The sequence below is a fragment of the Antedon mediterranea genome, chromosome 1 (assembly GCF_964355755.1).
Source record: "Antedon mediterranea chromosome 1, ecAntMedi1.1, whole genome shotgun sequence".
In the NCBI taxonomy this organism is placed as follows: Eukaryota; Metazoa; Echinodermata; class Crinoidea; order Comatulida; family Antedonidae; genus Antedon; species Antedon mediterranea.
In genome coordinates this window covers 23,131,073-23,145,346 of record NC_092670.1, presented here as the reverse complement: position 1 = coordinate 23,145,346, position 14,274 = coordinate 23,131,073, and the positions used below count along the sequence as shown (strand labels likewise).

Here is a 14,274-nt window from a genome sequence, read left to right as displayed (position 1 = left end):
ACAATATATAGTGTATACCGTGTATAATTAGACGTTACGTAAAATAGAGAGCGCACTAACATTTTTTCAATGGCATAATGTTTTTCTCTGCGCAATATTCTAACGTATGACGTGCACGTGGCTTTTGCTCTGCGGATAACCTAACTCGTCCGTAGTGACGAGTTCAAATCTAGTTGGTTATCCGCACTTGGCGGATAACCTCTTGTTATTGGTTATCCGCACTTGGCGGATAACCTCTTGTTATTGTCAGGATCTTTTTTTTTTTTTTTTTTTTTTTTCTATGTTATTCTTCTTTCTTTCCCTGAATTTTGTTGGCAGCGTATCTCTAATTCTGGCAAACAGAAGATTGTGTAACTTTTTCATAAGATTGACCTGTAGCTGTAGATGTGCAGGACGTTTCGTTTTTTGACTTTAGAGTCGCGCAGCGTAAGTTACGCGCGATTTTGTGAATTTTGCGTATTTAACATAGATTGAAAACCAAAAAGCAATTTTAATTGAAACTTGGCAAAAGTGTTATTTATATCATGCGCTAACTTTCTATGGATTTAAAATGGCACTTTTCTAAAAAGTTACGCGCGCACGCGCGTTTAAAATTTCAAAAGGCAAAAAATCAAATTCTAATCAACTTTCTACGCGTTTCAGGTCATTTTGAGCATTTCAAAAATTCCCACGCGTGCGCAAATTTTTTACGCGCGCGTGCGCACGTAGCGCAAAAACATCTTTTTTTTGCTTGATTTTTGTTTTTCCTGTCTTTTTTAGTAAATTTACCAACTTTCAAACAATTTCGACTTAAAATCACGTCATACGAGCACGTAGAATTGAACAATTTACGCGCGTTTTTGATGAAAAAGTTAAAAAATTCATGAAAATTATGCCTTTTTTAAAACAGTCATAGATTGTAAACTACAAGGTGAACTTTTTTTAAATTACACATTCTGGAAGTTGATGAGTTGTAGATATCGAATCATGCATCGATATGGCTAACAGGACATAGTGACGTCATCGTATGGCCACTCAAATATAAAATATAGGATTTTTGTCTCTTTCGTCATAGCTCATCACATTTAATAGAGCGCATCTCCACTTATCCTAATTCTATTTCCCCCCATTTTTTTATATTGTCTATGCCAATCAATTATCTTTCGCATGATATACCGTTTTAAAAATTGTGATGACGTCATCATGTCCAAAAGCGTCAATAACTTGGGCCACTTATTTTCACATATTCTTCACTGTATGTAGTACGTATACAATATATAGTGTATACTGTGTATACTTAGACGTGACGTAAAATAGAGAGCGCACTAACATTTTTTCAATGGCATAATGGTTTTCTCTGCGCAATATTCTAACGTATGACGTGCGCGTGGCGTTTGCTCTGCGGATAACCTAACTCGTCCGTAGTGACGAGTTCAAATCTAGTATTTTTTTCTTTCTTTACACACTTCTTTCCAATTTTTTGTTGGCAGCGTATCTCTAATTCTGGCCAACATATGATTGTATAAATTTGTCAAAAGATTGCCCTGTAGCTGTAGATGTGCATGAAACTTTTTTTTATGAATTTTGAGTCGCGCAGCGTAAGTTACGCGCGATTTTATGAATTTCAATGATTGATCATAGATTAAAAACCAAAAGTCATTTTGTATTGAAACTTGGTGAAAATTTAAGTTATATTAGGTGCAAACTTTCTATGGATTAAAAATGGCAGGTTGCACAAAAAGTTACGCGCGCATGCGCGTTTAAAATTTCAAATTGCGAAAAATCCATTTCTAATCAACTTTCTATGCGTTTTAGGTCATTTTGAGCATTTCAAAAATTCCCACGCGTGCGCATTTTTTTACGCGCGCGTGCGCACGTAGCGCAAAAACATCTTTTTTTTGCTTGATTTTTGTTTTTTCAGCCTTTTCTAGTAAATTTATGAATTTTCAATCAATTTCGACTTAAAATCACGTCACACGAGCACGTAGAATCGGATAATTTGCGCGTGTTTTTGATGAAAAACTTCAAAAAATCGTCAAAATTAGACCTTTTTTTAAACAGTCATAAATTCTAAACTACGTGGTGAACTTTTTTAAAATTACATATTCTGGAAGTAGATGGGTTGTTTTTCTCGAATCATGCATTGATATGGCTAACCAGACATTGTGACGTCATCGTATGGCCACCCGAATATAAAATATAGGATTTTTTTCTCTTTCGTCATAGCTCGTCATTTTAATAGAGCGCATCTCTACTTATCCTTATTCCATTTCACTCAATTTTTTTATATTGTCTAGATCAATCAATTATCTTTCGCATGATCCACCATTTTAAAAATTGTGATGACGTCATCATGTTCAAATGCGTCAATAACTTTGGTCACTTATTTTCACCTATTCTGCACTGTATGTAGTACGTATACAGTATATAGTGTTATACCGTATATACTTAGACGCGACGCAACATAGAGAGCGCACTAACATTTTTCAATGCCATAATCGTTTTATTTTTTTGCGCGCACTATTCTAACGTATGACGTGCACGTGGCTTTTGCACTGCGGATAACCTAACTCGTCCGTAGTGACGAGTTCAAATCTAGTTGGTTATCCGCACTTGGCGGATAACCTCTTGTTATTGTCAGGATCTTTTTTTTTTTTCTCTTTTTTTTTCTATTTTCTTCTTTCTTTCCACGAATTTTGTTGGTCGCATATCTCTAATTTTGGGCAACATATGATTGTATAACTTTTTCATAAGATTGATATGTAGCTGTAGATGTGCAAGAAACTTTTATTTTCAAATTTCGAGTCGCGCAGCGTAAGTTACGCGCAATTTTGTGAATTTCAATGATTGATCATAGAATAAAAACTAAAAGTCATTTTGTATTGAAACTTGGTGAAAATTTAAGTCATATCATGCGCAAACTTTCTATGGATTAAAAATAGCATGTTTTACAAAAAGTTACGCGCGCACGCGCGTTTAAAATTTCAAAATGCGAAAAATCAATTTCTAATCAACTTTCTACGCGTTTCATGTCATTTTGAGCATTTCAAAAATTCCCACGCGTGCGCAATTTTTTTACGCGCGCGTGCGCACGTAGCGCAAAAACATCCTTTTTTTGCTTGTTTTTTGTTTTTTCAGCCTTTTCTAGTAAATTTATAAATTTTCAATCAATTTCGACTTTAAATCACGTCACACGAGCACGTAGAATTGGATAATTTGCGCGCGTTTTTGATGAAAAAGTTCAAAAATTTGTCAAAATTATGCCTTTTTTTAAACAGTCATAGATTCTAAACTACGTGGTGAACTTTTTTATAATTACATATTCTGATAGTAGATGAGTTGCAGATATCAAATCAGGCATCAATATGGCTAACCGGACATTGTGACGTCATCGTGTGGCTACTCGAATATAAAATATAGGATTTTTGTCTCTTTCCTCGTAGCTCGTCACATTTAATATAGCGCATCTCCCCTTATTTGTATTCCATTTCCCCCATTTTTTTATGTTGTCTAGGTCTATCAATTATCTTTCGCACGATTCACCATTTTCAAAATTGTGATGACGTCATCACGTTCAAAAGCGTCAATAACTTTGGTCACTTATTTTCACCTATTCTGCACTGTATGTAGTACGTATACAGTATATAGCGTATACCGTATATATTCAGACGTGACGAAAAATAGAGAGCACACTGAAATTGTTTCAATGACTTAATCGTTTTTCTGCGCGCAATATTTTAATGTATGACGTGCACGTGGCCTTTGCGCTGCGGATAACCTAACTCGTCCGTAGTGACGAGTTCAAATCTAGTATTTATTTCTTTCTTTCCACACTTCTCTCCCATTTTTTGTGGGCAGCGTATCTCTAATTCTAGCCAACAGAAGATTGTATAACTTTGTCAAAAGATTGCCCTATATCTGTAGATGTGCAAGAAACTTTTTTTTTCAAATTTCGAGTCGCGCAGCGTAAGTTACGCGCGATTTTATGAATTTCAATTATTGATCATAGATTAAAAACCAAAAGTCATTTTGTATTGAAACTTGGTGAAAATTTAAGTCATATAAAGCGAAAACTTTCTGTAGATTAAAAATGGCAGTTTGCAAAAAAAGTTACGCGCGCACGCGCGTGTAAAATTTCAAATTGCGAAAAATCAATTTCTAATCAATTTTCTACGCGTTTCAGGTCATTTTGAGCATTTCAAAAATTCCCACCAGCGCGCATTTTTTTACGCGCGCGTGCGCACGTAGCGCAAAAACATATTTTTTTTGCTTGATTTTTGTTTTTTCAGCCTTTTCTAGTAAATTTAACAATTTTCAATGGATTTTGACTTAAAATCACGTCATACGAGCACGTAGAATTGAACAATTTGCGCGCGTTTTTGATGAAAAAGTTAAAAAAATCGTGAAAATTATGCCTTTTTTTAAAAAGTCATAGATTCTAAACTACGTGGTGAACTTTTTTTAAATTACATATTGTGGAAGTAGATGAGTTGTAGATATCGAATCATGCATCAATATAACTAACTGGACATTGTGACGTCATCGTAAGGCCACTCAAATATAAAATATAGGATTTTTTTCTCTTTCGTATAGCTCATAACATTTAATAGAGCGCATCTCCACTTATCCGTATTCCATTGCCCTCCATTTCTTTATATTGTCTAAGTCAATCAATTATCTTTCGCATGATTCATTAGTTTAAAAATTGTGATGACGTCATCATGTCCAAAAGCGTCAATAACTTTGGTCACTTATTTTCACCTATTCTGCACTGTATGTAGTACGTATAGAGTATAATTATAGTGTATACCGTATATACTTAGACGTGACGCAAAATAGAGAGAAAACTGAAATTGTTTCAATGGCATCATCGTTTATCTGCGCGCAATATTCTAACGTACGACGTGCACGTGGCTTTTGCGCTGCGGATAACCTAACTCGTCCGTAGTGACGAGTTCAAATCTAGTATTTATTTCTTTCCTTACATCCTTCTCCCCCATTTTTTGTGCGCAGCCTATCTCTAATTCTGGCCAACATATGATTGTATAACTTTGTCAAAAGATTGCCCTGTAGCTGTAGATGTGCAAGAAACTTTTTTTTTCAAATTTCGAGTCGCGCAGCGTAAGTTACGCGCGATTTTGTGAATTTCAATGATTGATCATAGAATAAAAACTAAAAGTCGTTTTGTATTGAAACTTTGTGAAAATTTAAGTCATATAATGCGCAAAGTTTCTATGGATTAAAAATGGCATGTTTCATAAAAAGTTACGCGCGCACGCGTATTTAAAATTTTAAAATGCGAAAAATTAATATCTAATCAACTTTCTACGCGTTTCATGTCATTTTGAGCATTTCAAAAATTCCCACGCGTGCGCAATTTTTTTACGCGCACGTGCGCACGTAGCGCAAAAACATCATTTTTTTGATTGATTTTTGTTTTTCCTGTCTTTTTTAGAAAATTTACCAGCTTTCAAACAATTTCGACTTAATATCACGTCATACGAGCACGTAGAATTTGAAAATTTGCGCGAATTTTTGAAAAAAAAGTTAAGAAATTCGTCAAAATTATGCCTTTTTTTAAACAGTAATAAATTCTAAACTACGTGGTGAACTTTTTTTAAATTACATATTCTGGAAGTAGATGAGTTGTATTTATCGAATCATGCATTAATATGGCTAACCGAACATTATGACGTCATCGTATGGCCACTCGAATATAAAATATAGGATTTTTTTCTCTTTCGTCATAGCTCGTCACATTTAATAAAGCGCATCTCCACTTATCCGTATTCCATTTCCCTCCATTTTTTTATATTGTCTAGGTCAATCAATTATCTTTCGCATGATTCACATTTTTTGAAATTTCTATGACGTCATCATGTGCAAAAGCGTCAGTAACTTTGGTCACTTATTTTCACCTATTCTGCACTGTATGTAGTACCTATACAGTATATAGCGTATACCGTATATACTTATACGTGACGCAAAATAGAGAGCGCACTAATTTTTTTTTCAATGGCATAATCGTTTTTCTGCAGGCAATATTCTGACGTGTGGCGTGCGCGTGGCTTTTGCGATGCGGATAACCTAACTCGTCCGTAGTGACGAGTTCAAATCTAGTTGGTTATCCGCACTTGGCGGATAACCCCTTGTTATTGTCAGGATCTTTTTTTTTTTGGTTATCCGCACTTGGCGGATAACCCCTTGTTATTGTCAGGATCTTTTTTTTTTTTTTTTTTTTTTTTTTTCTATGTTCTTCTTTCTTTCCACGAATTTTGTTGGTCGTATATCTCTAATTCTGGCCAACATAAGATTGTATAACTTTGTCATAAGATTGACCTATAGCTGTAGATGTGCAGCCAAGCTTTTGGACGATTTCGGAGTTACGCAGCGTAAGTTACGCGCGATTTTATGAATTTAACTGATTGATCATAGATTAAAAACCAAACGTCATTTTGTATTGAAACTTGGTGAAAATTTAAGTCATTTCATGCGCAAACTTTCTATGAATTAAAAATGGCAGGTTGCGCAGAAAATTACGCGCGCACGCGCGTTTAAAATTTCAAAATGCGAAAAATCAATTTCTAATCAATTTTCTATGCGTTTCATGTCATTTTGAGCATTTAAAAAATTCCCACGCGTGCGCAATTTTTTTACGCGCGCGTGCGCACGTAGCGCAAAAACATCTTTTTTTTGCTTGATTTTTATTTTTTCAGCCTTTTCTAGTAAATTTATAAATTTTCAATCAATTTCGACTTAAAATCACGTCACACGAGCACGTAGAATTGGATAATTTGCGCGTGTTTTTGATGAAAAACTTCAAAAAATCGTCAAAATTAGACCTTTTTTTAAACAGTCATAAATTCTAAACTACGTGGTGAACTTTTTTAAAATTACATATTCTGGAAGTAGATGAGTTGTTTTTCTCGAATCATGCATTGATATGGCTAACCGGACATTGTGACGTCATCGTATGGCCACTCGAATATAAATTATAGGATTTTTGTCTCTTTCGTCATAGCTCATCACATTTAATAGAGCGCATCTCCACTTATCCGTATTCCATTGCCCTCATTTTTTTATATTGTCTAGGTCAATCAATTATCTTTCGCATGATTCACCATTTAATTTTTTTTATGACGTCATTATGTGCAAAAGCGTCAATAACTTTGGTCACTTGTTTTCACCTATACTGCAGTGTATGTAGTACGTATACAGTATATAGTGTATACTGTATACTTATCTGGCCAACATAAGATTGTATAACTTTGTCATAAGATTGACCTGTAGCTGTAGATGGCAATAAGCTTCGTTATATGATTTTAGAGTCGAGCAGCGCAAGTTATGCGCGATTTTATGGAATTTATGGTTGCTTTTAAATTCTTAACACAAACTTTACGAAAGTGTGTTTCATAATATTTAGCAACTTTTGTCATGATAAAAATGGCTTGCTACGCAAAAATTACGTATAATTTGAATAGAGTAGATTTGAATTCAATTACATATTTTGTCTATCTATGTCATGACGTCATCATATGGCCAGTGGAATTCAATAAGTCAGATTAGAGCGCATCTCAGTTTCATGTTTCCAAAATCCTTCAAAATTGTATTAATTATTTAATAGATAATTAAATTATATAACATATACAATATATTCAGTAATATGCTGTCAGCACTGTAACTATATTTATGTCATACTCATAGGATGGCATAATACTTGCCAGCGTGCCCAACATTCTTCAACTTCTAAGAATATAATTATTTAGATAATTATTCTATAAAGTTCTTACCTTCATGTTTTATTTTGATGACGTCATCAAGTAAAAAAAATGTAAAATTAGAATAAAAATATGGGTCTCGTAATATTTTGTATGCTTCACTGTAATATATATTAGACGTATGACACAAAATAGACACAATTCATTAAAATCTCACTTCTACCTACCTGAATTTCCTCAAAATGTCAACATGTTGTTGCTCAGAACAATTTTCCTATCGAATGCTGTTTGATCATGCTATGGGGTCATGCTAAGATAATAGTAATTGGAAAGGTAGGAGTTTTATTTGTTTTTTTCATATTTCATTACTTCAACATAATTATTACAAATCTCAGTTGTACCTGCCAAATTTCCTTTTTAAATTAAATGTATGTTCTCGCTGAGATGAATTATTTTCCGAAAATGGACATACCTTTATGTTTCATTTTTATGACATCAAACAATGTTGTTCCCGTAATTTCAGTTCTATACACCAAAATATACTACAATACAACCAGTTACATGTGTGAATAATAATACTAACAATTTCTTGTCTTCTCTGCTCTGTGATTTGATCTGATCAATTATCTCATTTACCAGTGAAACTTGCTCCAATAGATATAATATTTCTAATAAAACTAATATCACCACACCATAACTGTTAAAAATAATTTTTTATTTCAAACAAAATAAAGAAAACACACAAAGTCTGTGTAGGCCTATTTATAAAAGCTTTCATTGGTTATTGCAAATTGCACAAAATTGTTAACATAATATAGTAGGCTGTTTATACTATACAGTAGTTCATGCACACGTTGGTGATCAGTAATTTTACTTACTACATTATATACATGTTAATTTGTTAGTTGTGGATTTATTAAACACATATTTATTGATCTATTTATAGAAGATTGTTATTTTCTAACAATAACCATTAATATGATTAATAATTTAATAATTTGCCGCGTTTAGACAAATGTTATTAAATAGCGAATGACTGCATTAGTGACTGCCTAAAAATTCGGATCCCATTATAATTAAAGAGATGAAACCATTCCATTGTACACCTAAAAACCAAAACAAAATGAATTGATTATTCTTGCAAATGAATAAATTGCTGTATAAGTAATTTCATGTGGACCTGCATAGATAGAAAAAAAAACTGAAAGTATGTATAGACCTAATGAAGTATTGGTAATCGTATAAAACAAAACGTATTTTCTTCTTCTGTAAAATGTAACTTTTTATTTTTAACATTACTTGAATATTGGTAGATATTGAAAGATTATTATGTGCAGATTGCAACATTGCATATTCAAATTCAGAACAATATTTATAATAATATAACTCATATAAAAACAAGATTAAAATGTGTTTACTCACCAGATATTGTTTCTCCTATACAGGAGAATAACATGGTTGAAGTTACACATTATTCGCTGCTCCTCGTGCATAGATAATGAATTGATTATTCTTGCAAATGAATAAATTACTGTATTAGTAATTTCATGTGGACCTGGATAGATAGAAAAAAATTATTAAAAACAGTTATACAACTGAAAGTATGTATAGACCTAATAAAGTATTGGTAATCGTATAAAACAAAACGTTTTTTCTTCTTCTGTAAAATGTAACTTTTTATTTTTAACATTGCTTGAATACCGGTAGATATTGAAAGATTGCATTTTCAAATTCAGAACAATATTATATAACTCACATAAAAACAAGATTAAAATGTGTTGACTCACCAGATATTGTTTCCCCTATACAGGAGAATGACATGAGTTGAAGTTACATATTATTCGCTGCCCCTCTTGCATAGATAATAATTGATTATTCTTCCAAATGAGTAAATTACTGTATTAGTAATTTCATGTGGACCTGGATAGATAAAAAAATAATATAAAAAAAACAATGATACAAATGAAATTATGGATAGACCTAATGGAGTATTGGTGATCGTATAAAATAAAACGTATTTTCTTCTGTGAAATTTAACTTTTTATTTTTAACATTATTTGAATACCGGTAATTATTGAACAATTGTTATGTGCACAGATTGCAACATTGCATATTCAAATTCAGAACAATATTTATAATAATAACTCACATAAAAACAAGATTAAAATGTGTTTATTCACCAGATTTTGATTTTCCTATACAGGAGAATGACATGGGTTGAAGTTACAGATTACTCGCTGCCCCTTGTGCATAGAGAGTCATAATTATTGTCAGCTTGTTTTTATCAAATTGTTTTTTTTTTTCATGATTTCCAGTTCTATTTTCAATTCTTAAAAAGTTTTTTATAGTATTCTATTCTGAATTCTATTCACAGAAATATAATTCCAAAACCATTGCTGCAATTAAAATTTAATGTGAATGGCTTCATGATAGCTATAATAAATTGGAATTACTTCAGCCTGTACTGAATCAAGACCTTTGCTATAGACATGATCAATCAATGTATTGTTTTCAGTGGTGGAACATGTAACATGTTGTCGGTACTCATTCTCTGACATTAAATTTTTCACTCTGGAAGATTGTTTGAAAAGATTTTCATTAAAATCACCCATTAAAATACATTTTGTACTCACTTTTTGTAACTCTTCCAAATATTTTCTCAAATTTTGACAGAATTGATTAATATCATAGCTTGGGGGTCGATAAATTACTGACACGGAAACTGAAATTGGACTTGTTATTAAAAATGAAACTGCTTCTATATCATAATTAGGTATGTTTAATCTGCTTGAAAACGTGTTTTTGGTATACACTGCAACACCGCCATGAGCCTGATTTTTCAATTTGGAACTCAGATCATTTCTATTAGAATACGAATCATACCTTGCTTGGTGATACAATTTATACGGCTGAATATTTACTTCAAAAACATCTTCATCTTTATTCAACCACGTTTCAGTCAGACATATGATACTAGAATTCATAAACAAATCATTGCACTGAAGATCAGCAAAATGTTGCTTAAGTCCTTGAATATTATGTAACATTATTGAAAATTTAGAATCCGAATCATGACCTTGATTTTCACATTGTACATATGAATCCATATTATTTAAGCATTTCTTTATATTTGGATCACAATAAATCAGATTAGGATTAAGATGTTCAATAGTAAGTCCAGATATTGAAGTAACACGACTGAGGGCTACGTATGCTTGTCCAGGTGCAAATGTATTTTTAAGGCAAACTACTGCTTCATTCATTGTCAATCCTTGGACTTTATGAACTGTGCATGCATATGCTAATTTGAGAGGAAATTGTTTTCGACTATATTTATTCCCCATAGATTCTTTAAACATTTCAATTGCCTGAACACCGATTTCATTATTATCAAACTTTACTTTAATAGATACTGGTTTGGCGTTATTATTGGGTTTGACTATTTCATAAACATGTCCCATACATCCATTCGTCAAGCCTTTTTTAACATCTACATTTTTAATCAACATCACTCTGGCATTAAGTGCAATCCACAAATAATTTAGTAAACTAGTTTGACGTGAATTCCGAGGTTTGTCACAAATTTTGCTCTGTTTCTTGGCGTTTACTACACTATCTTCTGCTTCAATGCATACAATGTCTGTACAGATTTTGTGCAACATTTTTTTATTCCATTCATCAACTTGTTTATTGCGTGGGTAAATATGAACAGCATCTTCACATTCTTCCCCTGTTTCACGTGATTTTAAAACAAATAAATCGTTATCAGACAAACAATCATGTTTTTCTTTTGTACGCAATTTGTTTAACAATAAAGCAAATTCTTTATCTTCTTTTTGTCTCATGATTTGGTCTAACTGTATTTGCTTAAAGTTATCTAACCACAGTGAGCTTTCCAATGTGTCTTTATATAACGAACTGCCCATCACTGGGGGTAACTGATAAAAATCACCAACAGCAATTACTGAAATGTTACCAAATGGACTATCGTTGCGTACTTGTTTTATTTGCCTTAATCGTCCGTGGATATACCAAAGTAACCTTTGATTTACCATTGATATTTCATCTATAATAACAATTTGCAACTGACGCAACTGATTACGAAGTGCACTTATTTTTTCTTCTCCAAGTGGTTGATACGGAAGTGAAATATTAATCGGGATAGACAAAGCGCTATGAATTGTTTGGCCTTTAATATTATATGCTGCGATTCCTGTAGGAGCTAATTTCAATATTGACAAATCATCGGGATTTTCCATAATTTTTCCAAGAATACGTGTCGCTTCATTATAAATACAGTTTACCAAATGACTTTTTCCTGTACCAGCGCCACCAGTTATGAAAGTGTAAAATGCTTCAGGTTTTTTACCATTAGCTTTGTCTAAACACCATTGTCTTGTCTTATAAAATATATGTTGTTGTTTTTCATTTAAAGATCGAATCATTTTGTTCAATTCTGGTCTTGGAATATTAGATGAGTTAGATTCTACTTTAGATGTATGATTTTTTTGAATTCCAAAATCTGGAATGAAAAATTCATCTTCTTCATCATCAACCTCTACATTAGGCTTTGGGTTGTCTAACCTTTCTTTTTCACTTTCTGGACATAATAGGCTCCATGCATCTTCTTGTGGTCCAAATTTTGATAAACATTCCTGTGCTTCTTCAACATCATCAGCACTTTTTTCATATTGTTCCATGTTTCCATGAACTATTGACTTTACCGTTTGTAATTGACAGTCACATAATTTCACACATCCTTCCTCATGAAATTGTTCGTACGTTTCAAAATTTGGAGGTTTTAACTGTTCATCTTTTCGAAATGGTAGAAATAACTGAAGTATACTCAAAAAATATTTCTCAGGTGCTGTATCCATTGGAAATCGAGGGTATCTTACTATAGCATTACTAGTTCGTGTTCTTTTTTGGATGAATCCCAACTGTTTTTTTAACTGAAATACATTCTTTTTTTGTTTGTTTCCTTTCATTTCTGATGAACTCAATATTCTATATTCCGAACAAAATTTTGCAAGGCACATTTTATTAAATTCAGAACTATTAGGTCGAGCTTTATATTTGTCGATCTTATTTGGCAACCATGCACTTACATCATCATCTTCTTTGTTTTTAATTACACTTAGTGGTAAACTCATTCTGACAGGATTAGGTCCTACTGGGATAAACTCAACTTTCCTTGAACATTCTTTTAATCTTAAACTACAAACACGATAAATACTTTCTTGTGCAGACACTTCTCGATTATTCATATAAACATTACCAAGTTTTCGCAAACTTTGCCTAGCATCTTCATTGCCTTCTTTTACTTCTGATGCTGCATGATTTAACAGTAAACCCATTTCACGTTCAGATTTTGACATATATCCTATAACGTAAATTATACATGCATATACATTTGTAATATATTGAATATCCATATTAGCATTCCATGCTCTCAATAAGGAAGGATTATATTGATTTACCCACACATCTTGAGGGTTTCTCTTTATAACAATTTTTTCCTCAGTAGCTACACAATTATTTGCTTTCTCAAATGCACTCTGTGTAATACCTAAACTTTGGAAAAGTTCTATTGCATTTTTATATGTTTCTTCATTAGTCACAGCATCTTTTACTGAGGTTAACAGCTCCATTGCTTGTTTATTGTCATCATTATCATCATTGTCTTTATCCACAATTGTAGGTCTCATAACAAATGTATTTCCAGAAGGTTGTCTGGGAAAGTTAAATCTGCAATTTGTTCCCTTTTTTTTACATGATTTAGAATGTCTTTTACTGTGAATTTGCACACTTTTAACAATTTCATTCAGTTCAGGATCTACAGTTTCACATGGCACAGCACAAGAAATATATTTATCAACAAAATTAATAACTTCATTATCTTTATCTGTACCAAAAATAGGAGCATTTTCAACCCATACTAACATATGAACATGTGGACTTCCTCTCATTTGAAATTCAATTCGGTAAAAATAATCTACGACTTTACCAATAGGCTGTGCTTCAGACAAAATTACATTTTTCAAAAAAGTATGAAAGCGTTTATCAAACATTCTGGCAACAGTCACTGGATTTGATTTCAACAAATTACATTTATCTGCCCATTCTAATTCTTCAATGTTTCTTTGGTCTCCAGACTGACTTAGCAATGTCGTCATTATTTCTTTCCAACGGAAATCAGCACTTGAGAATGAAAGAAAGAATGTTGGTTTTCCAATCTGTCTAACCATTGCTATTATATCTTTTTGTGTAGCTTGCCAGTACGGTGGAGTTCCACGAATTTGTTTTAGAAATTTATAACCCCTATCAGATTTTAAAATCTCCTGAATTTTGGTAACATTTTTTAAATCGGATACAGTAACTTTGCTAAAATCATCTTTTTTACTTGACCCTTTTCGCAATGCAATGGAAATACTTGATAAAATTTGTTGAAGTTCATATAAAGATTGAGCATAAAATATGAATTCTGTATTTTGTGCAAACCTGTTATCTATATGCATTAATCTATTGTGAAAATAACGTCCAAGTGTTATTTTAACATCTCTCGTATCATGGAATG

At 32.5% G+C, this 14,274-nt stretch overlaps 1 protein-coding gene across 2 annotated transcripts; it reads right to left on the bottom strand.

The window, feature by feature from the left end:
* Nucleotides 1–6,887: 6,887 nt before the first annotated feature.
* LOC140063351 (uncharacterized) lies at nucleotides 6,888–14,013 on the bottom strand. 2 transcript variants are annotated; one of them, XR_011847617.1, is made up of 2 exons: nucleotides 9,120–14,013; nucleotides 6,888–8,803 (listed from the first exon to the last, which is right to left on the bottom strand). XR_011847617.1 is itself a non-coding variant. In XM_072109821.1 (2 exons), the coding sequence occupies exons 1-2, from the start codon at nucleotides 13,943–13,945 to the stop codon at nucleotides 9,608–9,610; spliced, it is 3,375 nt and encodes a 1,124-aa protein (XP_071965922.1). In that variant the 5' UTR covers nucleotides 13,946–14,013; the 3' UTR covers nucleotides 6,888–9,607. The 2 variants fall into 2 exon arrangements, 1 of the variants encoding a protein (XP_071965922.1); XM_072109821.1 differs by having other exon boundaries at nucleotides 6,888–9,617; nucleotides 10,581–14,013.
* Nucleotides 14,014–14,274: the final 261 nt, after the last annotated feature.

Coding starts and splice junctions, on each gene's coding strand:
- LOC140063351 (XM_072109821.1), bottom strand. CDS start 13,945: ATGGTTAGACAGATTGGAAAACCAACATTCTTTCTTTCATTCTCAAGT.